Source organism: Apteryx mantelli, chromosome 2, assembly GCF_036417845.1.
Source record: "Apteryx mantelli isolate bAptMan1 chromosome 2, bAptMan1.hap1, whole genome shotgun sequence".
Classification (NCBI taxonomy): Eukaryota; Metazoa; Chordata; class Aves; order Apterygiformes; family Apterygidae; genus Apteryx; species Apteryx mantelli.
This window is the reverse complement of record NC_089979.1, coordinates 140,674,927-140,697,900: the sequence shown is the minus strand read 5'-3', so window position 1 is coordinate 140,697,900 and position 22,974 is coordinate 140,674,927. Positions and strand designations below refer to the sequence as shown.

The 22,974-nt window shown below is 39.9% G+C and overlaps 1 protein-coding gene across 3 annotated transcripts in view; it reads right to left on the bottom strand.

The window, feature by feature from the left end:
- The window catches only part of ICA1 (islet cell autoantigen 1), a 73,724-nt gene extending 54,116 nt beyond the window's left edge, over positions 1-19,608 (bottom strand). For 2 of the 3 annotated variants that reach the window (XM_067291651.1, XM_067291653.1), the window contains exons 1-4: positions 19,525-19,608; positions 5,828-5,866; positions 2,966-3,137; positions 880-952 (exon numbers count right to left, since the gene is read on the bottom strand). In XM_067291651.1, coding sequence (XP_067147752.1) covers positions 880-952; positions 2,966-3,137; positions 5,828-5,844 — 262 coding nt within the window. In that variant the 5' untranslated portion in view covers positions 5,845-5,866; positions 19,525-19,608. Of the gene's footprint in view, positions 1-879; positions 953-2,965; positions 3,138-5,827; positions 5,867-19,323; positions 19,369-19,524 lie in introns of those variants that run through there. The other variant, XM_067291652.1, reaches the window with a different exon arrangement.
- Positions 19,609-22,974: the final 3,366 nt, after the last annotated feature.

The window sequence follows — 22,974 nt, the reverse complement described above, 5'->3', positions numbered from 1 at the left end:
AAAGAAGATCTTTTGAAGTACTCTTGTCATTTTTCTAAATTTTGACAGTCAAATCCAATGCAGATCCATAGCATATTCTGGTAGAACATGCTGCGTGTACATCTTTGTATCAGAGATTTCACCTACTAGTGTGAAACACTTCTTGTGCTTGATACACAGGACTATATTGTATTCTAATTTTACTTCAATATTCTGAAACATTATCTCCGATTTGCTTCTTTGGAGGAGGAAAACAGAGAAAATATGGATGACATTCAACAACAACAACAACAAAAAATTAAAAGATGTCTCCAGCAAAGTTGATTCTCTTTTCCAGGCCAGAAATCACAGCAGCACAGAATTCAAAGATACTTATTGGAGAAGACCTCTGGAGTTCATTTAATACAACCTCCTGTTTGAAACTTCCTAAATTAGATTTCTGTTTCTCACTAATGACTGTCCACTTGTTACAGCCATTTATCAAATTCATTGTAACAGTGTGGATTACTTAATAGCCAAACTCATAATGAGCCCTATATTCTTCATAGTCAGGCCTGATGAAAAACAACAGTTAGAATTTCTAAGACAAAGCACTTTTTAATTTAGACAGGCCAAGCAAGTAACGAGAAAAAAAAAAAAAACACCCTTAAAAAGCAAGCCTTTTTCCATAAGTCTTTCTGCCTATCACTGCATAATACCAAACACAAAATTTAAGAAAAAGTAGGAGACCTTTAAGCATATAAGCAAGTTTGCCTTTAAAACTGTTTGCAATGAAGGTTATCTTTAAGTTTAACTAGGATGAAACAGTAGCAGTTTCCCATTTTCACTTTTATTTTTTTGCTAGTTAGATGATTCCGTATTATAGACCTACTCTTAGCTACTGTAGTTGATTATACTTACAACAAATCCTCTTTTGATACAGTTCAATTGCTTTCAGCAACTCCATACACGTTCTCTGAATCGAATGGAACAGCTAAAATTGAAACAGAATACAGGCACAAAAAAACCCTGTAAGTGTATGTGAGAAACACTGAATATTAAAATACAAGAAAGAGCTTGTCTTAATTTTTTGTAAAAACTATTAGGGACCACTATTTCCTCCTTGAACAATGAGTAGCCTTTCCAGCTTGAAAAAAAGTTTTTTCCCTTATCAACTGTGCTTTTCTTTCAATCAAATTGTTCACTCAAACTACAGACAGAACAATCAAAACCTACAAAAGGTAAATAAAGACAGAAACATTTATTCAAAACAGCTGATAGTTAATCAAATTACTTTTTTTCCCCTTTTTTTACTGGTATCTTTGGATATATATGAAGACATTTACAAAACTGTTTCCAAACAACCCCCACCAGAACAAAAAGCTATCAAAATGTCTATCAAGAATTTCACTGAAATGTGTTAAATGGCAATACATATACTAGATTTTTAATGCCACAAAGTAGAGTGTCACAAACTTGCAAATAGGTATGTCAAGATGGAAAGTTACTGATTTTAACCGGACTCTTTACTGGCACAACTCTACCCTGGAGTTCTCTGACCAAATTTATAAAGCAGTTGTTTTCAAAGGAAATAGAGAAAAAATTGAACAGTCTTGACTATCTTTGGAGATTGTTTCTAGAGACAGACAGAGAGGCAGAGAGACTCATAGCAATTCCTCTAAAATCTCCTATCTATAACTTAAACCTAAACTCCACTATATCAAGCACTACACAAATATAAACAAAATGGACTGCTGACACAGAACCTGTCATCCTTCGCATCTGCTTGACTTCCTGTACATTTACATGGACCTTGTCTTTTAAACTGAGAGCATGACTTGCAATGAAGAAGTTGTCCAAGTGAAAACGTTTGTCCTTTTCTAGCTGGTAAACACATATTTCCCTTTTTTCAATCCCACCTGAGCTAACAAAGCCTCCTTACTGATGAATCTGCAATACAAACAGCATGGTAGGAACTCAAGGATATGTTTATAAAATATTGTTTCTGTTCCTCCAACTTGTTTTACATCAACACGCATGACTTAAACCCAATCATAAAGACCATACAGCTGAAATCATCATGTTGCAAGTTATCACTATCAGCTAGACCACAAGATTTTTTTGTTGCCAAACAACTACTTGGATTTCAGTTAAAATGTGTATAAAACTGAGAAGAGTAAGTCAACAATCTTCTAGGACTGCAAGAAAAACGGTAATGTAAAACTTTTACCTTTATGTAACAAAATTATACTGATAAAATTTAGCTAGACACTATCTTGGTTATTATACTTTGGAAGCCCATTTTCTATCTTTTGCTTTGGATCAAAGATTTTCAAGCTTTTCAGTTTGTAGAGCCTTATACTTTTTTCCAGTGGGGTTGGGGATATTGACAGTAGGACTGGATTTATCACACAGTATGATTCTTTTTTTGGTTACCCTTCTACAAATTTTCAGAAGCTGCCTTTGGACAACGCATTGAAAACTACTAATCCGCACACAAGCTTCAGAGAGCAGAGTGCACTATGTACCTTGATCTTTCTTTGCATAGTGGTATTTTATAAAAGAATGTTATTTGTATATAGCATAGATTACAATTTTATTTTTAAGAAAATAATATGTTTTAAACTGATAGATGCACAAAAGATGGTAAGTCAGAATTACCCCCCTCACTGCCCCCCCCCCCAAAAAAAATTGCCCCAAAAACCTGAAAAGGGATATAAGAGATGTTAGGCTCAAAATACATACAGTCTGAGGGACTGTGTGTTTGTTTGTGTGTTACAAAATGCCAGTATACTCCCCATAAGTACTTTTGTCCCAAATTAGAAAGCATAGTAAAAGTAAAATGACAAAAGAATGGTGACAGTGTCTATATATATTACTAAATTTTTTATATATATATATATACACACACACATATATACACACACACATCATAGATACTTGACAGAAATGAAAACATTTTTAAGATTAACAATTGAAGAATATGCATTATGTAGACATTACAAACCTCAAGTTTTGCATCCAGGTCTGCATCTGAAGCCACCACATGTTCATCTTCCTTTTTTCCTGTGACTTTTATAAGTGTTTGTTTTGTTTTCCAATATTTCTGTTGCATTTTATTGACCACAGATTTTTCTTGGCTTTGAGCATATTGATCATAAAATTCCCTTGAATAACCACTAAAACATTAAGAAAAAAATAACAATATTTCAACAGGACACTTAAAAAATAATTCTAACAAGCCTAGTTAATATGCTTCCATCAAGAATATAATATTTGCATGCAGACACATGTATTCTAACATGCATTTCCTCATAACGTATTAATAATAAAGCTATTAAAATTAGTGCTATATTTCCACAAGTATTACCCATCTCACTTTGGATAATAATAAACTGCTTTTCACTTGAACATGTAGGTATGTAGTATTGCCAAATAATCAACTGTACATAATTCTTCCCAATACATGATGGAATGATTTGTAGCCCATGCGATTAAAATACATAAAAAATATTAAGAATAAGTAGATCTAACTAATAGAATGGCAGACTAACAGGAACTTGCTTAAACAGACAGTGGAATTTTCATGCGATTTTCAGCAGTGTCAGGATTTCACAAAGTTCATTTTATGAATGGAATTAGATGAAAAGGGGAAAGGGAAAGGGAAAGGGAAAGGGAAAGGGAAAGGGAAAGGGAAAGGGAAAGGGAAAGGGAAAGGGAAAGGGAAAGGGAAAGGGAAAGGGAAAGGGAAAGGGAAAGGGAAAGGGAAAGGGAAAGGGAAAGGGAAAGGGAAAGGGAGAAAATCCCTCTCTTTTGAGCTTGCTATGTGCAAGATAGATTGATAGCTCACTCCTTTTTTTTACTATGTAGATGTTTGAGATGATGATCATGTGTTCATAAAAGGTATTTTTTTTCAACAAGTACTTTCTATTGAGAGATGACAGGCATCCCTCTAATAAAGCTAATAAACATTGTAATCTAAACAGAATCTGCATATTCCACAATATCTAAACCACACAAAGCATAGGAAATATCGCTTTACAATGTAATATTGATCTCTTTTAGGAAGAGTTATTTCACTACTGATTTCTGTAAAAGTAGATGCCCTTTCCTCTATGTACATACATAAAAAGCTGCAGTGATTCTGCAGATGTTTAAAAGTTTGCTGAAACTTACTGTAATAAATATTCTAGGAAAATTTAAAGAGGTAGAGTTTATTTAAGAAATAATAAAACCCTCCCCCCTCCATCTGTGAGGTTACAAACTGGGGTGCCTTAGTGAGATCCTGCTGACTAGATCAGTTCACACAACACAGTTCAGAGATGCTTCCCCCGAGAAGTCCTTAGGCATGGCAAATACATTAAGTCATGAAATGCTATGGCCATTCTGAAACAAGCAGCCATTGGCGCACCCACTCCCCCGAAAGGGTGGCACCTCTGCTCTATGCAGTCACTAATGACAAAGTTTAACCTCACGGGAAGTGTGTTTGACAGTGATCTGCTATTTGTGTTTGTTACTTTTAATTTGTAAGTCAGGAGACAGTGGTTTAATCACCAAAGAGATGATATGAAATTAAACTGGAAATGAGCAAGGACAAACAATTTAAAATGCATGTATCATTTAAAGTACTTGGCTTCTCCTCAAGCTTTAAAAGCAAATATATGCACCCCTTCAAATTTATGTTAAGAATTATTACTAAGGAGTTTACTTATAAACTTCAATAATATTAAAATAAAGGGTTTTTTTGTTTGTGCTACAACACAAAATACCTAATACTCAAAAGGCATCACATTTAATGCACAATTCTGCACAAATCATTACACATACTCTGACAATGGACAGCGTATCAAGTCAGGGGAAGCATATATTGAACCAATATCTGTTGCATCTTTAAAAGGCAGAATCTACAACTTCTAATAATAACAAGATTTACATCCCTGCTAGATCCCCCTGCGTTATGAGAAAACAGAATATACCAGAGTGTAACTCCAATAAAAACAGCATTACTCTAAAAACAATCACAAGGTGGTATGAAGACATTAGCTTTTTAACTAGTTGTGTGCTTTTTAACTTGTGCTACAGCTGTGCAAATAACTGAAATCTCAGTTCAATGGTCAAATGAAGAAAACACCTTAATTCATTTGCTGTCACCCAGCCTTAAAATCTACCTCACTGGAGGTCACTAGAAATTCTGGGGGCATGGTGAAAGGAATAAAAATGAGTTATTAATACGAGGCCACAAAAACAATCCTGGGATTAATGCAGATTCTTGAATTAAAGACTGATAAACCAATTGGAGGAATAAGAGGAATATAATCCTCTATCACAGTAGACAAATTCAACTTCTAATTTCATTTGGGGAAATTCCCGACTCCTGTTTATCCTCAAGATGATGAACGATTTATCATCATGTTGCTAAAATATTCGGTGAACAATTTTTACTGGTAGACACTAGTCAATTTTAAAATAGGTGTTTTGTCAAGCAGTCATGGATATATATAGGTGTTGTTAAACAATCAAAAATATAATAAAGCATAACTAAAAGAAGAATCTGCTTTATTCTGAAGTTGAAGACCATGGATAAATCCTTTTAAATAAGACAGAGTTCACACAGTTCTTTCCATTAAGCAGGAAATTGGTAACATATGCTATTTTCCAACTAGTCAATTCACTTGTTTATCCATTCTTTGATGATAACTTGGCAGTTTTTCATTTTTTATTTTTATTCTTTTTAAACAGCATGTCTACCAGTGACTTCATAAAAACACTAGATGCCAGAACATAATGCATGATAGACCCAGGCAGCGATAAATCAACATGCCTAACACTATTAGGTCTTTAGAATAAGAAAAATGATCAAGGTACTTACTACTTATGACCATCCATGTTTCTGTATTTTCTTCAGGCACTTAAATAAAATAAAAATTTATCAGTTAAAACAAGCATCTTTAAAATGCAATTCTGAAGTTAGATACTAAAATACCCCTCTCTTGTCACATATAGAAATTACTATGTTGTAGCATCTTCCGTACCACGTTATGGCAAAACTTATCAACCTGAGGACCAAATGCTTTCCTCACATAACACAGAATTTTCATTTAAACCCATGACAAACACATTTAAGTGTTGCCTATTATTGTATTTGCTTAAAGCTTTTTTTTTTTTTTTTTTTTTTTTTAAGTAAAAAACATATTTTTGGCTGGAATAAATTCAGTAACTTTTGACTAGGCAAGGCAAAATTTTCAGTGCTAGGTGTCTGCCTCAGTTGATCTTTTGCCAAAATTTTAGCCACAACATAGCTCAAACACAAAGAAAGTCAAATGTCCCATTGATCCCTTTTTGAAAAATACTAGCTACCTCATGTTTTGGGCCCAGATAGGAAATTTAACCACCAGGTGATTTTTCTAAGAGGAATATCAGAGTCCACAAGGATGGATTATGACTTATATGCCTTCAAACTTTAAGCTTGTATCTCCAATTTGGGTACTCAAGACTCTCACTATACTTGGTGCTGACCAGATGGCAGGCACACCACTTTTCCAGAGGCAACTGAGCACACTCCTTCCCAGGCCAGGTTTACAAACAAAGCCAGACTCTCCTTATGAAAAATGAGCACGTGGCTTTTCTTTTGCTGCTTTCAGAGAGGACTCTATTCTCCAGCATACAGCTAGCAGACAAACAGAGGCACTCCAACATGACCACAGAAGAGACAAAAGAGAAGCCGGTCAGACAGTGCTTCGGGAAAATGGCCTTTGGTAAGACCAGGAACAGAAGGAACATACGGAACAGGCTGCGCTAACACAGAAAGCTGACTGAGAAAACACTGATTGAATGAGCAGCTAGGAAGCTAATGGTGCCAGAAGTGAACTTTAGCACTAGTCTGGGGCAGAGAGAAAGGGGGCTGCACTGGGGAGACACGGCTCTGGAAACATGTCCAAGGAGCTGCTTCAAGAGAGTAGGGCAAACCCCAGAGTGGTAAAGGGACTGTGACAGATTAGAGAAAGTGGGACAAGGGAATCAAACCCGAGCACTTCCATGGAGAATACCCAACCATGAAGTGCATACACTTGGAGGCTGGAGCCAAATCCCATATTTCCGATTCTAACTTCTTTGCTATCAGTACCTGTGAAATTTCCTGGCCAAGCTGCATGAGAATGCAACTCAATGCTGGAAGATGAGCTGAGCACTTCACAAAAATTCTAATTCATGAAAATTTTCTGCTCTGATAAGCACTGCAGGAGAGACCATGAGGAAAGTGGTAACTCTGTCTCCACAGTGGAGTTTAAATATAAAGCCAACAGCCACATACTGAACAAAGAGGAAGAAAGAAATGCTTACGATTGCTGTCCATTCTGCATCTGCTACAACACATATAGCATCAGTCATTGCTTTGCTGTAGCTTCTAGAGCCATAAGGCACAGGCAACCTTAACTCCAGAATTTTCTAATGCTTCTATGCTCGACTTCACTGTTTTAATGCTGGTCCTCCTTAATTCAATTGTGGGTGTGTGTGAAAGAGATAAGAACACAGGATTTGGCCTGTATACACATCTATGACTCGATTATTCAGCAGCACACTATGGTTTGACAGGAAGCAAATAACAGCCTATCTAGATGAAATAACATGCATATTTACGTGGACAAAGTGTAATCACCAACCCAGGGAACAGGTACCTAAGGCACTGACCTTACATACAGTACATGTTCACCTGACTCTCCTGCAAACCAGTGTCTCTTAAAAAAAATAAATAAAAAAAAAAAAGTCAGGGTCACGGCGAAGCAGCATTCTCATTTTGCAAGTATAGCTCACATTCTTTTTTCCCCAAACATCTAACCTTATATTTGGCCGTGGGATCTTCTTGGCTATACTCAGCTCTAAGTCCTACATAGTACCCCTATACCCATAAGATATTCTTTGTGGGTTTTTTTTTTTTTTTTCCAGTTCAAAGTGCCTGTGAGGACTGTATCACAGCCATTAGAACAGTGCTTTCACAGTATGAAAATGAGGGTGTGTATTCCTTGCCCTGCTGTGGGACATGAAGGCCTGTGGGGTGTTTGAGGCTGCAAGGCCTGCTGGGATGGCTGAACAGGGTGGAAGGGAACCAGGGTTGATCCTTGCCTATACCGTCTACTGCAAGCAGTTCCTGGCATTTGGTATCACCCAAAACGTGTCAGGAGAGAGACAGGTCCCAGAGAGCTCCAGCTGTTATACACAAAAATCATGCCAGTGAGCTTGCAGCAATTAAAGTGCATGAACAAAAGCAGTCCAGTTCTCAAGCTCAATCCCTCACCCAGTTTTATTTAGCAATACAGACCGAGCTTTTGGTTCCTAATGAGAATTGAGGGTCTACAAAGACAGCTTGGTAAGGACTGGGAGTGAGTAAACAGAAGAGTGGTTGCTAGAAAAGAATCAGACGACTGTTGACAGGTCTTGTGGTATTTCATCTATAATTTCCATCAAAACAATTCCCTGGATCCCATTCATTTCAGATGCTGTTCAAGGAACTGGAACTTTCATAAAGAAACCAATTATGCCAGAGAAGTCCCTGACTGAGTTTCATATTTCTCAGTGATTGAGAACACTCTGGAAAGTCCAAATTTCCACTAAAATCATTCCATTCTTTTTGGTCTTAACTTAGGCCACAAATTTGTGTTCAGACTTGGGTCTCATTGATCTCAATGGCACCCTAAGTCAATTCCATTCACACAGTACTTGCTTCAAGGTAGATACACTTGTGTAATATTTGCGGTACTACACACTAATTTATATTTCATGTTTAAGCATTACAGTTAAACTCTACTGAAATGGAAAAAATGTATTAATGTAGATATTAAAGTGAGGTACAGGTAGAGGAAAATGTACTGTAGGAATATTTACTTGAACTGGATGTAGCTGATGTGTGTTACAGGAATTCTAATGTCTGTATTTGAGTTCAACTGCAAACATATCAACTTTTAGGATTTAATGTTAGGATTTTCTTTCTAAGGAACATATTATTTCACTAGATATGTCATATCCCTAATGAGGTTTTCAGAAGGTGCTCAGGACAGCTGGCTGATCTTAAGGACAACCTCTTCAAAACACATGAATAGCCCGTTTCAATGTGCAGAAGCTTGAGCACCACTGGCAGAAGGCCAGGATGGATGAATCTGTGACTCGACCCTCATGCAAAATGGATGTACAAAGATGACAGAGGTAGGGAGAGGCTACCCAGGAGGGATATAGAAGCATTGTCTGAGCAGGCAGGGATGGAGTTAGGAAAGCCAAAGCTGCACTGGAGTTGATACCAGCCTGAATGCAAAAGGCAACAAAAGGAAAGCTAAGGAAAACAGGCTCACTGTATGACAAAGAACATGGAAATGGCAGAGGTACACTTTTGCCTTGGTTTTCACTGGAAGGTCAGCCCTCTGGCCTTCCAGCTCTCTGAGCCTTCTGCCAGCCCCAGTCTGTGGGTATGTAGCATTACCCACAGTAAAGAAGATTAAGTTAGGAAGTACTTAAGTCATCTGGACATACCTTTGATAGGTTATGGCAATTAGGTGAGGTGCCTGATGACTGGAGAAAGGCAAACATCATATCCATTTTCAAAAGGGCAAGAAAGAGGATTGGGGAACTACAGGCCTATCGGCCTTGCCTCAGTTCCTGGACAGATCAAAGAGAAAATCCTCCTAGAAGCCATTTCCATCCCCATGAAAGACAAGAAGATGACTGGGAACAGGCAGCATGAATTTACCAAGGGATTTACCATGAATTCATGCCTGACTAACCGGATTAACTTCTACAATGAGATGACTGGCTCTGGTGGATGAGGGGAGAGTAGTGGATGTTGTACGCCTTGACTTTAGCAAGGCCTTTGTCAGAGTTTCCCATGGTATCTTTAAAGGCACTTGCAGGACCACATCTGGAGTACTCTCCAGTTTTAGACTCCCTGTACAAGCAAAACACTGGCATATTGGAGCGGGTTCAACAGGCAGCGTCTGGAGAACATAACATACAAAGAGAGGCTGAGTGAACTGGGTTTGTAAGAAAACCAGACTAATAGACCCATGTCTTATTGCTGTCTACAACTACCTAATGCAAGGATGTAGAGAAAACAGAGTCAAACTACTGTCAGAGGTGCACACTGGAAGGGCAAGAGGCCATGGACACAAGCTGGAACACATGGAATTCTAACTTAAAATAAGGAAAAAAATTTTCACCATGAGGGTGGTCAAACACTGCAACAAACTGCCCAGCAAGGTTGTGGAATCTTTGTCCTTGGAGATACTTAAGACTCAGCTGGATACAGCCCTGAGCAGTTTGCTCTAACTGGACCTGCTTTGAGCAGGAGGTTGGAAAAGTGACCTCCAGGGGTCCCTTCCAACCTACCTGATTCTGAAAATTTGTACCACGTGGTGATATTAGAAGAAGAAAGTTTGCCGACACCATTGTTCTACTGCAGAAAACTTTCCACAACAAAGGAATAAAGGGACAGCAGTATAAGATATTGCACCATGACCACTGTGATTACACAAAAGAGTACAGAATGTTTTCTTTCCAAGTGTTATCTAAAATTTTTTCACCTTTTAGTCATGTTGTTGATTTTCATTCATACCTGAAAACATCTTTCAACATTAAGAGAGCTTTCCTTCTTCAGATGTTGCTACATGTATAGCTATGAAAAATTGTCTTTGCAGTCATCTTAAAGCTTGTGATGGGGCTGGAATTCATTCACATTTTTAATGATTCCTAATTTCATGTATTATTACTGTCTAGTTCAAGTCCAGAAACCAGAGAGCATTAAGATATTGGTTCAGCTGTGACAAAGGAAATTATTAAAAACAGCTGGGATAGCTGAAAGCAGCAAGTTTTTTCAAAGAAATGCCAGAGTCACAGAATTCTAGCTACAAATGAGAGACGCTAATAAACAGGGATTGGAAACAGTCCAGGCAAGTAACAAGGAATTATAAGGAACGCTTCACAACCATATGACATAAAGAATCCCTACAGTCATGAAATGCAGGCCTTGAGGCTGCAGAAAGAGGCCAAAGAGTGAGCGTGCAACCTTTGACTACTTTAGCTTTTGAACTCTGTTATGCTTTCGAAGAATGAGAGATGAATGTCCTGAACAGAAATAACTATAGTTGTCCTTTGCCAAGCCTGACTACAATGGAGGCACATGATACTAACTAGAGTCCACCTTCTCCGAAAAATCACAGCTGATCTCTGTGACAGGCTGCCTTTATCTTGGCTAACAAAAGGTAGGGATACTCTGGATAAGGGAGACAGAAGTTAATAGGTGCTACAGAGCATGATAGGGAAAACAGTACTAGACTACAGTTAACTGTATGCAGATCCATGCTTATTGCTGCATACCAAGTGGTGGATCTGAGGCTTTCTAGAGAAGTTCACACATTGCTCCAGTAATTCTTCATGTGCTTCCCCAAGTTCTGAGACAGATGGCTTCCTCAGTTTCAGTGTCAAACCTGAGCTGGCCCTATCCATAACAAGCCTTACTAGAAGATGAGATCACAATGCCAAAACATCCAATTCCATATGAACCTGGCTGTGTTCATAAACCCTGCTGACACTCTGAATATCCCTAGATGACCCTCTGTGGAGCCATCAAGAAACTTTAGCACCATATTTCACAAACCTTCCTGTCTGCATACAGATACTAGACAGGAGGACTGCATTTAGCCAGATCAGGTCTGGCAGAGCGTATTGGCCTGGACACTGTGAAATACAGCTGAACTGTTTCTAGACTCAGTCTGGCGTTAGAAACAGTACAGCTGAATTCAGGCAGTGCTCTGCCAGAGCTAACAAGATGTGCTAACACGACGTGCTGGAACCAAGATGGCTCTGCAAACGGTCAGCTATCGCATCTCTGCATCTGATGCAATTTATCTGGTGCGTAGACTATTAATCCACAAGTTATTTCTATGGGTAGCCAAAATAGCTGGAATGCACACAACTTCATCACACTTCTAGCATACTGCATCACCAATTGAATATTTTAGTAACCATGCTGCTGAAAGGAAACATGATGAACGACACCTTATTAGAGAATGGCATTTCTATTCCACATGGCTGTAAAACCCTCTGATTCTTTATACTCTCCAAGATCATATGAGTACACCACTGCTGTTCTCTGCAAACAGGAAAATTATCACAACTGCTATCTTGGTGATTTGAGGGACATGAAGTCTACTGTTCCCTATGCTTACCTTCCATTTGTACTTGCTTGCTTCTGTTTTTTAGCCTTATTATATTATAGTTTGTTGCAGCACAACTTGTCTGATTTCCCAAGAGCTGAACAACATTATCCAGTTAGTATCTGGAGATTATTCATAGGAAAAAGTCAGTATGATTGCCTTGTCCCCAATAGCCAAATTGATAACAAACAATGCTGCATATTAACATAACTCAGATTATTTTTTTATTTTCTGGTATATATGACCGATGTGGTAAGGCAAATTCAGATCTTAATGCTTTTCTAGGTTATAGGGATATGATCCAAAAAAAACCCCAAAACAAAAAAAACCCAGAAACTTCTCCTCTCATTCAGGTATCTGCCCTTGGCTGAGCGTGGATTATACAGCACTTAGACTAATTGCTCAGCCAACAGATCCTGTAGAAAAAAACAAGAAGCAACCAAAGACTGCAAACAGAAATCTTTTTAACTGTTTCCAAAACAAACTATTGACTCAACTACAACTTCTTAGAACCAAGAGATGAGCTGAAATATCTTCAGAGCTTATCTACACATCATAAATGCTGATCTACAGACCAAGTTTAACATCCAAAGATGACCTACCATAGCTACATAGGAAGGCCGCAGATCAAACAATACATTCTTCTGGGATGCATCCAGAAACAACAAAAGAGAACAGAGTGAAAAGCAGAGCAGAATCCAACATGCCATAAGTTAATGTGTTCATGAAAACAGACACAGGAGATGAGTTTGTACTTTCATTGATAGCTAGCAGTATCCTCTCAGTTAACCATTCTTTCAAGGCAGCTAATACGTTCTGAGGATCCTCAAATCCCAACAAGTTCTCTGCACCTTAAAAAAAACCCCAACTTATGGCTACAAATGTGGCAGAATCAGGCATTGTAGTTGCTTCACTTTACAAAAGTTTTATTAAAACCAGTAGCCTTACAAGAAACTTCTAACAGGAATAATAGAGTGGTACTACGTAATAAAATACAGGGAGAACTTCAAAGAGTTTATCTGTAAGAGTGATAGTTTCATTTATGTAAAGTACTCTGAAGGGAAGCAAATCTGCTTGGGTATAGTATATAGTATAGTATAGTGCCTAGTCTAACTACATGAAAGGCTACCTCTGTAATTCAGCTAACATATATCTAAAGTTATATCACTATGACAAATGACAAGATTTAATTCTCCCTTTAAAGCTCTTACCACACATCACTGATGTTCTAATCCTGCAGATTCATCCATGCTCAGCTTTAAATCTGCAAGTAGTTTCATTCTGTTAGACAACTCACTGATGCACTTGTTCATCAGCTCAAGAAGTCTGCAGAACTGGTGTGCAAGTGTTGCGTTAGCACAGTTAGTTCCATTCACTACAACTTTTTGTCTATTCCTTTATCACAGGCAGATCCATAACCTTGCTTTTTTTCTAAGAAGCACATAACTTATAGTTATCCACAGCTTTTTAGGAAAAGAAATGTCGCAACCTTGTAAGAGAGAACTTCTATCAACAGAATCACTCTTTCAACTGACTTCAGAAGTTGACATCTAGAAAGAAGTTTCACACATTCTCAGAGGAAGCACAGTGGAAACAACATCCATTATACAGAAGAATAACTCCTTTCGCTATATCCATACACCAGAGGATGGAAAAAATTCATGCTGTTTGACTCCAACCATCTAATTGTGGTGCCTAAGTTACAATATGAACCTCGCAATACTAAGCCACCTACCACAGACAGTCAAAAGTGCCTCCAAAGAGCAACTCAGAGCACCTAAATTAGAACCTTACCACTTTCCTTTGAGTGCACAGAAATGAAAGTTTCTGAATCAAGCACTTGAATTACATGGCTAAATCAGGTAGTATGAACACTTCCCTACACCAGTTCTCTCAGAACAGAATTATCATGGTGATCTGTTGAATCACTTGGGGAAAAAAATTCAACAGTATGTTGAGCAACATTGCACTTGGCACATGGTGTATCCCATGAAGGCCGCTGGAACCAATTTTCTCTTTCACTGTAAGTACTTCTGGAACTAACATATTTTACATATGATCTTCTCCATTTTCTCCTTTTCTTTATCAAGATTTATGAGACCCAACTGGCAAAATTTCATTTATTCTAGACAATTTGCTTCTGGAATTAACATTTTTACATATGATTTTCTCCATTTTCTCCTTTTCTTTATCAAGATTTATGAGACCCAACTGGCAAAATTTCATTTATTCTAGACAATTTGTTTTGATCCTTTAAAGATCAAAAGAAAAGTATTAACATCAAAACTAGATGTACAAAAAAATGTAAGCATGAATAACTCAAAACAACAGAAGAATCAGAGTGAAACTGGAATTTGTTTACAGGGAAGTAGTTTGAGCCAATATAACACTCCCTTTGCCTTCTTTTTCAGGCTAGTAAATTGCGTGGAGAACAAACCACAGGAATACAAGTGGATGCATTAAATAACTGAGATTGTATGATTAAGGACTTGCACCAGTAGAAATCATGCATAGGGTATGAAGAAACCTGGATGCTTTGGGTCTTCTTTCTGTCATTTTGTAGCATTATCTAGGCACCTCTCTGCAAACAATACACCCAACAATATGAGCAGTACTGCTGGCATTAAGTACACAACAATCAGTGTTTCACTAAGTTTTAAACTCATAGTTAATACTGTCTACTCAGGGAAGATGACTAGTAGCTACTGCAGAGAGTACTATAAGAGTTATTTTATTCCAAAAACAATTATTATGCCTCTAATGTAGAATAATTATTTTAGAATACACAATTAACACTGAGAATTATCCTGGTTAATTCCCTCAAGTTGTCTAAACAGAGGATGATATCTAGGGCCTTGTTTCTTATGATATCTAGGGCCCCGTTTCTTTTGCTATCATTTAGAATCTTCCATTTTTCTATTCCCAGCTCCAATATGTACAAATTAATCAGTCGCAGATAACATAGAGCAAGTTTGCACATCATAAGGTTACTTCTTGCTTATGCTTGAAACTTAAGAGTCTAAATCCATCTGAACTCCATTGGTTTTCAGCACCCAAACCGTTAGAGATAAAAGCTTCAGCCTACATGAAGAAGTGGAAATTTGGTACCATATCAACATTTAAACACTATTTTTCTCCTATATAACCCATACCAGTACTATTCCTCAAAAAAAAAAAAAAAAAGTCTTTAAAACTTTGCATTACAAAATTGAGAAAGAGCATCAATTCTTCAACTCACAGGCTTAGCTGATCTCTTTGTTTCCAGAGCATGACATGTACCGAGATGAAACGTGGAGCTGGGTTTTAGTCTTTTTAAATAGCAGAATGTTAAATTTCTAGAAATAGTGGTTTATCTCAAAAGCATTGATAAGAACGGTACACGTAGTCACAATATAGTACATGCAGTCTCAGAACAAAATATGTCAAATAATGCTGGTGGACTCGTAGTTGGCAGATTAACCAGCAAACAATAGACCCTTCTAGATAAGTTACCTTGCATGGAGAACTTCACCATATATGCAGAAAGACAGATATATACATAAGCAGACACAAAATTAATTTTAAATTGCTTTTTCAGATTATATTGATTTTTCTATCTGCTTATTGTGAAATAACAACAGCACACAGTATCAGTCTGTTCTCATGTAAAAGCTTTCACTTGACTAATAGTTTCCATTTATATTTATGAAGAACACTGAGCTAACGTCCTTCGGATAGGATGAGGTATTTTAGGTGTTTAAAGGAATAACAGTTTGGAGATAAGGCAAGTGGCAGATCTTCACTCTGCAAATGAGCATCAGTGCTAGGGAAATATGTAACCCAGTATTTAATCTCATTATAAATGCAGGCCTACTTAATTTCTCTGAACTGACTATCAAATTGTTTTGTAATACACATTTATTCTAACTTAAAATCCTATTTTTAAACTTAGTAACAAAATACTACTAAAGAAAATGCCATATGGAATACCTGATGTGCATAGATTATAAAAGATAGTAAGAAGTTAGTTTTTGTGACATATTCTACCCTTAACTCTAGAGTCTTAATCTTAGGAAATCTTCACTTTTATAGAACCTATGAGAAAAGAAGTGCATGTACAAAAATACAGAAACCCCTTTTTCACATTTATACCATTACAAATATGGACAAATGTAGTTATGTAAGTTCAAACTAATGGCTCCCTTATTTAGATACCCTATTTCCTGGCACAGTCAACACTCCCAGTATTCTGAGTACCTCCTCCCTTATTCATCCACGCAGATGCCAAGAAGCAATATTATTATACCTGAGGGGGAATAATGCAGGGGGAGGGAACGAGGGAAAATAACTTTCTCTAAAACCCCTCAGGAGATCATTTTACACCCATAAATAAGAGATTTGATTAACAACACAGTTTTAGCATGCACAGCAACAACAATACAGGGTGATCTTCTTTCACTGCTCTTTGAGTGCACGTGCATGATCAACACAGGCTGTATGTTCTCGATAGATGCATAATCCACTCAACCTTTGTGTTACCGCTTTTGGATCCTGGCACACCAGCCAACTAGTCCCACAGCAGTGGTTACCCCTAGGAAGCTACTTGCAAGATGGATCTGTGTACTGTTTGAACGATTCAGAACAGACAGTTCCCAAGGCTGACGTAAGTGATTACATAACAGGTCAAAATGCCCCTCGGTTTGCCATGGCTAACAACAGCACAGGAAAAACTACCGTGAGGCTATTATTACTATCGACGTGCAAAAGGTCAAATGTTTCTACTGTTCTTGGCTGCTTGGTTCTTTGTTTAGCACTCTTCACTTTCCAGGCTTTTGTATTTATAATGTTTCTTCAACGTGTGGCATAATTTTGTCTCTGGAGTGATTTTAAGATTGAGCACTGACAAAACATCTTGAAGAACCAACTACTTCAGAGCAACCCTCTTACAGAAGATATTTGAAGAAAGAGTCTTTGAGGCTATTTCCTAACTTTTAGTTTTAGCTAAGATATTGGTACGTTTTCCTGTCAACTCATACCAGCAGCTTTCAACACTAGTTTAAGAGTGAAAAGAGGCTATTATTTAACTCTTCCAGAAAAGTTTACTTGGGAATTCATCAGAACAAATTTTCAGCCCTGTAAAGTATGCATAACTGAGAAGAGAGCATAAGACAGGTTAGCTTCAGACTCTACTAAGGAAAAAAACACAGCCCTGTAATAGGGTTCAGTAGCAGTTTTACTTTGCACTATGTGATACCTCCCCTGCCCCATCAATGTAATCTTGTAAATCTTGAAAGATATTCAAGAAACCTTCCTTTCCATATGGTCATAATTGATCTTCTTGAACCTGCACACTTTCAACTCACGTATATAATCTCATCTCCCATGATGACAATGGAGAGTCACCTGTACCTGAAAAGCACTTTTTTTTCTTTCTTTTTTCTTTATTTTCTTTATTTCTCAATTAAGAAGCAGTGAGTTCCAGTTACCAGCATCTAACTCACAACAATATCATTGTTTGAACATTCCTGGAAATAACAGTATTTCATCCATGAAGCTTAAACAGTAAAAAAAAGTTTGGAAACTCATTTTGACCAATGTCTGGCAGCTTTTAACTGCCACATCATCTTCCAGTAGAGCTTGCCACGAGAAAAACTTGACTGGTTATACCGGTTATAGCGGTTTACTATACAGGAGATCTCTGTCGCCTTAAGTTAAATTCAGTGGCATTAAGATAAAGCTTTTAAAGTTACTTATATCACATGAAGGGACTGTCCACACAACAGTGTAACTTTACTAGTTTAAAGGCTACCTTACTCAAAGAGCAGTATAAAAACACTAACGTCTAAATGACATATTCATGGACTTCATGCTAAATGCTACTAAGAACTGCAACTCCTAGATCACTGCCAGGCAGATACCACTATGGAGCGATACTTCCACTCCCTGGGAACCCTGGATAGACAAAGTTGAGAAAGAGTAAATTAACAGAGAAATCAAATGAAAGGTCATAACAAAACACAGCCTGCACTACAGGCTGCAAAATCCAACCTACCATTTTCTCTGCGCAACATTTTGGAAAATCGAACAAACAAACACAGGAAAATCTTTTTCCTGACAGCCTCAGCCCTGCCAGACAAAAGCAAGAAAGCAGTTTACTTCCAAGAAATGTACTCTGAACAAGAACCAGGGTTGCCTTCTGAGACCTCAATTAAATAAAATCCTTTTCCCATCCAGAAACTGAAGGAAAGAGGAAGTTTTAACAAGGGAAACAAGGGGGAATAACGGGTGCTTCTTGGTAATAAACTATCAACTCGGTTTAAAACAAGGCTTGTGCGGAGAGGCAGTATGATGAGCAACCAAACAGTAAGAACTACTCTAATATCAAGCATCAAAAATATTGATATAATACAAGTTTGTGGGGGTCCACAGAACCCCAAGATCACTTCCTTTTCACATTCGTAGATTAGAACTAGATCCACTAAGGCAAAACTGAATTACTGCTTGAAGAGGGTCCACGCAGGACCTTAAGACTATCAGCACTATCCAAGAGAGTGCAGATCAGGCAATTTATATATGTTTGGCCCTGAACATATATGCAATGATACCAACTAACTAAACAGCACAGTGCTCTTTATGCTTACTAAAAACTGACTTGGCCATAAAAATAATGTTTGAAAGTAATGTTTTTTTCTTCTTTTTTAAACGAATATGTTCAAAAAACATTAATGTGCCAGTTAGATGAATGCAGATGAAATCTGATTAGAGAGATTAACCTTGCACGAATGATAAGCTTTAAAAAGAAGATACATAATTTTTTTCTATTCCGGTCTCATTAGCTGTAAGTGCCTCAGCACTCGGCCCGCGACTCACATTTTGCCAGGCCCAAAGCCCACAGCCGGCCCCCGACGCCCGCGGGGGAGCGCAGGCCGCCCGCCCCTCCGGAGGGTGACACACGCCGCGGCCAGCAACGCGCACCGTAACCCCGGGCCCGGCAGCGAGGCAGGAAACCGCCGAGGAGAAGCGGACGTCTCCCTCCCCGCCGTCCCCGCTCCCGGCGGGCAAACGGCCAGGGAGGATGTGCGGCGCGGAGGCAGGAACGGCTCGGTGCACTCATCATGGCGAGACGCCCGCACGGCGGCACGCGGGGGGAGCGAAGGCGAAAGGGAGGCGCAGGTGCCATCTTGTGCCTCACCCCGCCGCAGGTCCGCCCCAGCCCGGAGGGCACCGGCGCCGCGGGCCCGGCCGCCGGCCGCCTCCTCCCCCCGAGCCGGCAGGGAAGGGGGGGGGGCAGCACCCTCCCGCGGGTGCCCGGCACCGGCCGCGGCGGAACCCGCCCTCCCCTCCCGGCGGCGGCGGCGCCGGCGCCGGCGCGGCGCCCCCTTCCCGCACTCACCTTGCCCGCGGCTGAGGAGGCCGGGGCCGCCGCGCCGCGCCGCCCCCAACGCCGCGCAGGGCCGCGCCGCCGCTGCCGCCGCCCCGCCAGGTGTTCCAGCGCCGCCGGCGTCACAGCGGCGAGCGGAGCCGCCTCTGCCGGCGCCGCGGCCCCGCAGCGGGGCGGAGCCGCCGCCGCCCAGCGCCCGCGGCCGGGGGCGGTGCGGGTCGCGGCGCCGCGGCCCCTTCGCGGTGCCGGGCGCGGCGGGTCGCGCCTGCGGCCGCGGCCGCCGGGGCTTGGCGCCGCGCGGGGGGCCTCGCTCGGGCGGGAGGGTCGCCGCGGCGCCCGGCGGGGGCGGTGACAGCCACCGCGGGGCCTCCTGTCACCCGAAACCCACCTCCCTGCTCCTCGGCCCCTCGCGCCCGCCCCTGGGGGTCTAGGAGCAACGGGCTATTATTCTTCTGGCGTTCCCAGACCTTTCTTCAGGCCCTTAAGAATGAGGGGGCTTCACCGAATTTAGCAAGTTCCTTCCTACCCGCATCGCAAGGATACTTGGCATCCCCCATCCTCCTCCCAGGTGCTGGTCGGCCAGGCTGGAAGGAGGATTCCTGCCCCCAAGGAGGGTGCCACCTCAGGCCAGCGAGGGCGCGAGGAAGCAGGCACACATGAGGAGTGCCAAGGGAATGAGAGGACATATGTGCCACAAGAAAACAGTAGTAATCAAGGAAGTGAAGGAAAAAGAAGCCCTTTGACATAACGGACAGCTGTCATGTCAAAGAGGTTGAGGAGGATATTGGCTCAGCTTGGGTCAGAAACAGGTCACTGGGGATTTTGGTGAGACTTGTTCCAGTAAAGTACTCAAAGAGCTGAATTTAAGCTGAATTCTGATCTTGAGGTGAGGGAAGAGAGCTCGCAGGTGCTGTTTGGAAATGGTCTGCTGGATTAGATGGGAGGTGAAAGAAGAAATGGGGCAGCAGCATGACAGGGAAGTGGGGTAGGTATCTTCAGGTTGGGGAGTTTTAGCTTTCTTGTGTTGCATATGAAAACAGCAATGGGTTAAGCATGATGGCTGGAATGAAAGTAGGAGTGTGGGAGATGAGGTAGAGTTGGTAGGGTCTAAGGAAAGGGTTGAAGAAAAGGAGCAGATGTAAGATGGCAGTGTCCCAGGTTGGAGACAGTTACAGAAGATGAAAGGAAAACAAAGTACGTAGAAATGAGGAGGGTGGTAGGGCATTATTTGCTGAGCAGTATAGTGGTCTGAAGCACTCCCATCACAGTCTCACAGTGCTTCTGTAAGGCACAGCAGAACAGCTTCACTGAAAGTTATATATACAGGGACAAAAATGCAGGATGTGTTTACACAAGCGGAGACTCTACCCTGAGATGCGGTAACTCTGAAAAAGACTTGGGATGCTAATTAAGTTATCTAAACCTGCATTCCCAGAGTGGTGAAAAGACCAAAAGGGATAATTTGATTAATAGATGTATAGCCTGAGGAATTCCAGGTAGGAGCTGGGAGGGTGTATAATTGCCCTGTTTGACCCTGGTCTGGCCACTGATAGAAGATTTTACCCAGGTGTGATGCACATAATGCAGACAGTTTGCTGACAAACTGGAGAGGATTTATGACAGGAAATACGGGGTTGCTTTCGAGAATTGCAGCAACCCTAATAACATAGTCTGCTTTGTCTAAACGCAGTAACAGAGAACAAATGTTTTTGTGGGAGACAGATTTCTTAATGGGTCTTTGCAGAAAAAGGTACAATATACTTCGGCAGCTAGAAGTTTAGCATACTGAATAGGAAACTTGATTTTTGACATGTCATTCCCCTTACAATAAAATATTGTAGACACTTAACTGTGCTGGTCGTTCAGAGCTCTTTTTAGAGCAAATAGAAAAAGACACTTTTAGGGTATGGTTATTTTACTTTTGGATGACTTGAATCATTCCCTAGACTGTTGACTAGAGCTCCCTTGACTCTAAAAGGGTAACCAGCTCAGATGTAAATACTTGCATTACAGGTGTTACCCATTCAGTCAGATAAATCCTAAGTATTGTTATGTTTTTGAGAGAAAACTCTGTTCATGGAGTTGGTTCTTTCCTCCCCAAAGGGAAGTGGTGCTAACTGGGAACAAAAGGTCTATCTGCAATAGATGAGACTCTGGAATCCCTTCAGCCAGGTCTGGCATTGGTATTAATTTTTCTTCGTAAGTGAACCTGAAGAGCAGACTGTGTCTTTTAATGAGATGTATGTGTGCAAATCTCCTAGATTATAGAAGGAAAAAATCTCAGGAAGTGTGAAGTATGTACTTAAATCAAAGTAGTAGAGAAAACAGTCCTGAATAAACCTTGATTCTGAAAACCATTATACTTTTGTAATTAAGGAACTGTGTTTGTGCCAGCAGTTATGTATGTGGGTGAACGTACCTAGAATCTGGGTCTTAGTCTAGCTCGTATCTAATTTACATGAGGTCAGCATTCAGCAAACTGTAGGCAACAGCTTCTAGTATTGTCCGGCTTAATGTCTTAGTTGAAGGATTAGCTAAGGTTACTATATGACCTTAAAAAAAGTAATTTCAAACCTTTATTTCTTACTACACTGCAAGCATTTCTTAATCTTTTATCATGTTTCATATAGTTTATCACCAGATAAGGATGTTATAAATATAAGCAAGTACCATCTGGTTGTTCTAGCACCTCTCCTATCTCCCATGGGGTATTTTTAGTGCAGCAGAAACACAGAACTGTAACCATAGAAAACAGTTATTGCAAATGATGCATGAAATAAGGTATACCTACTACTTTCTGCAAACCTAATTCTTTGACAGAGCTCACTGGATGCATGAAACACCCTGAAGTATTGTGCTATATCAGTTCTGACACTAATATTTTTTCCTCATTTGGGCATCAAAGTACTGTTCACATCAGCTAATCAGCTGATGCACTGACTTTAAGAAGCCTAGACTCCCCAGTTTTGTAGAACTCCATTTCCCACTGCAAACTGAGGTTCTCTGAATGACATCATCAAAACTGCTGTAAGATTCATCTAAAGATGAAGTCCAGTCTTCTGAGGCTACTCAGAAGCATGCCACAGTTAGAAATAACACATTTTATCAGGAGAGAACTGACTTTCCAAACCTTCTATTCTGCAAATATAGGGTTTCTGAAAAGGTGAGCCAGCAATAAATATTATCCTTCTTCTTGTAAGATCTTTTCTGCATCTGAACCTCATGTTACACTTTGCCTCAGCTGCATTTAATCTGTAAAAAGACAAAGATTGAAATCACATGTTGACTCAATGGGACTGACCTTCTAGTCGTGTTTACTGTATCGCATTGCTACAAAAACACACTGTGGGTTATGCTCTGCCTGTCACTTAATTTGATGCATTCTCCTGCATTCTATGCTTCCTATATAATATAATTTCAATGAATGTGTGTGGTGTTTTTTTTCTCCAAACTCAGGATATT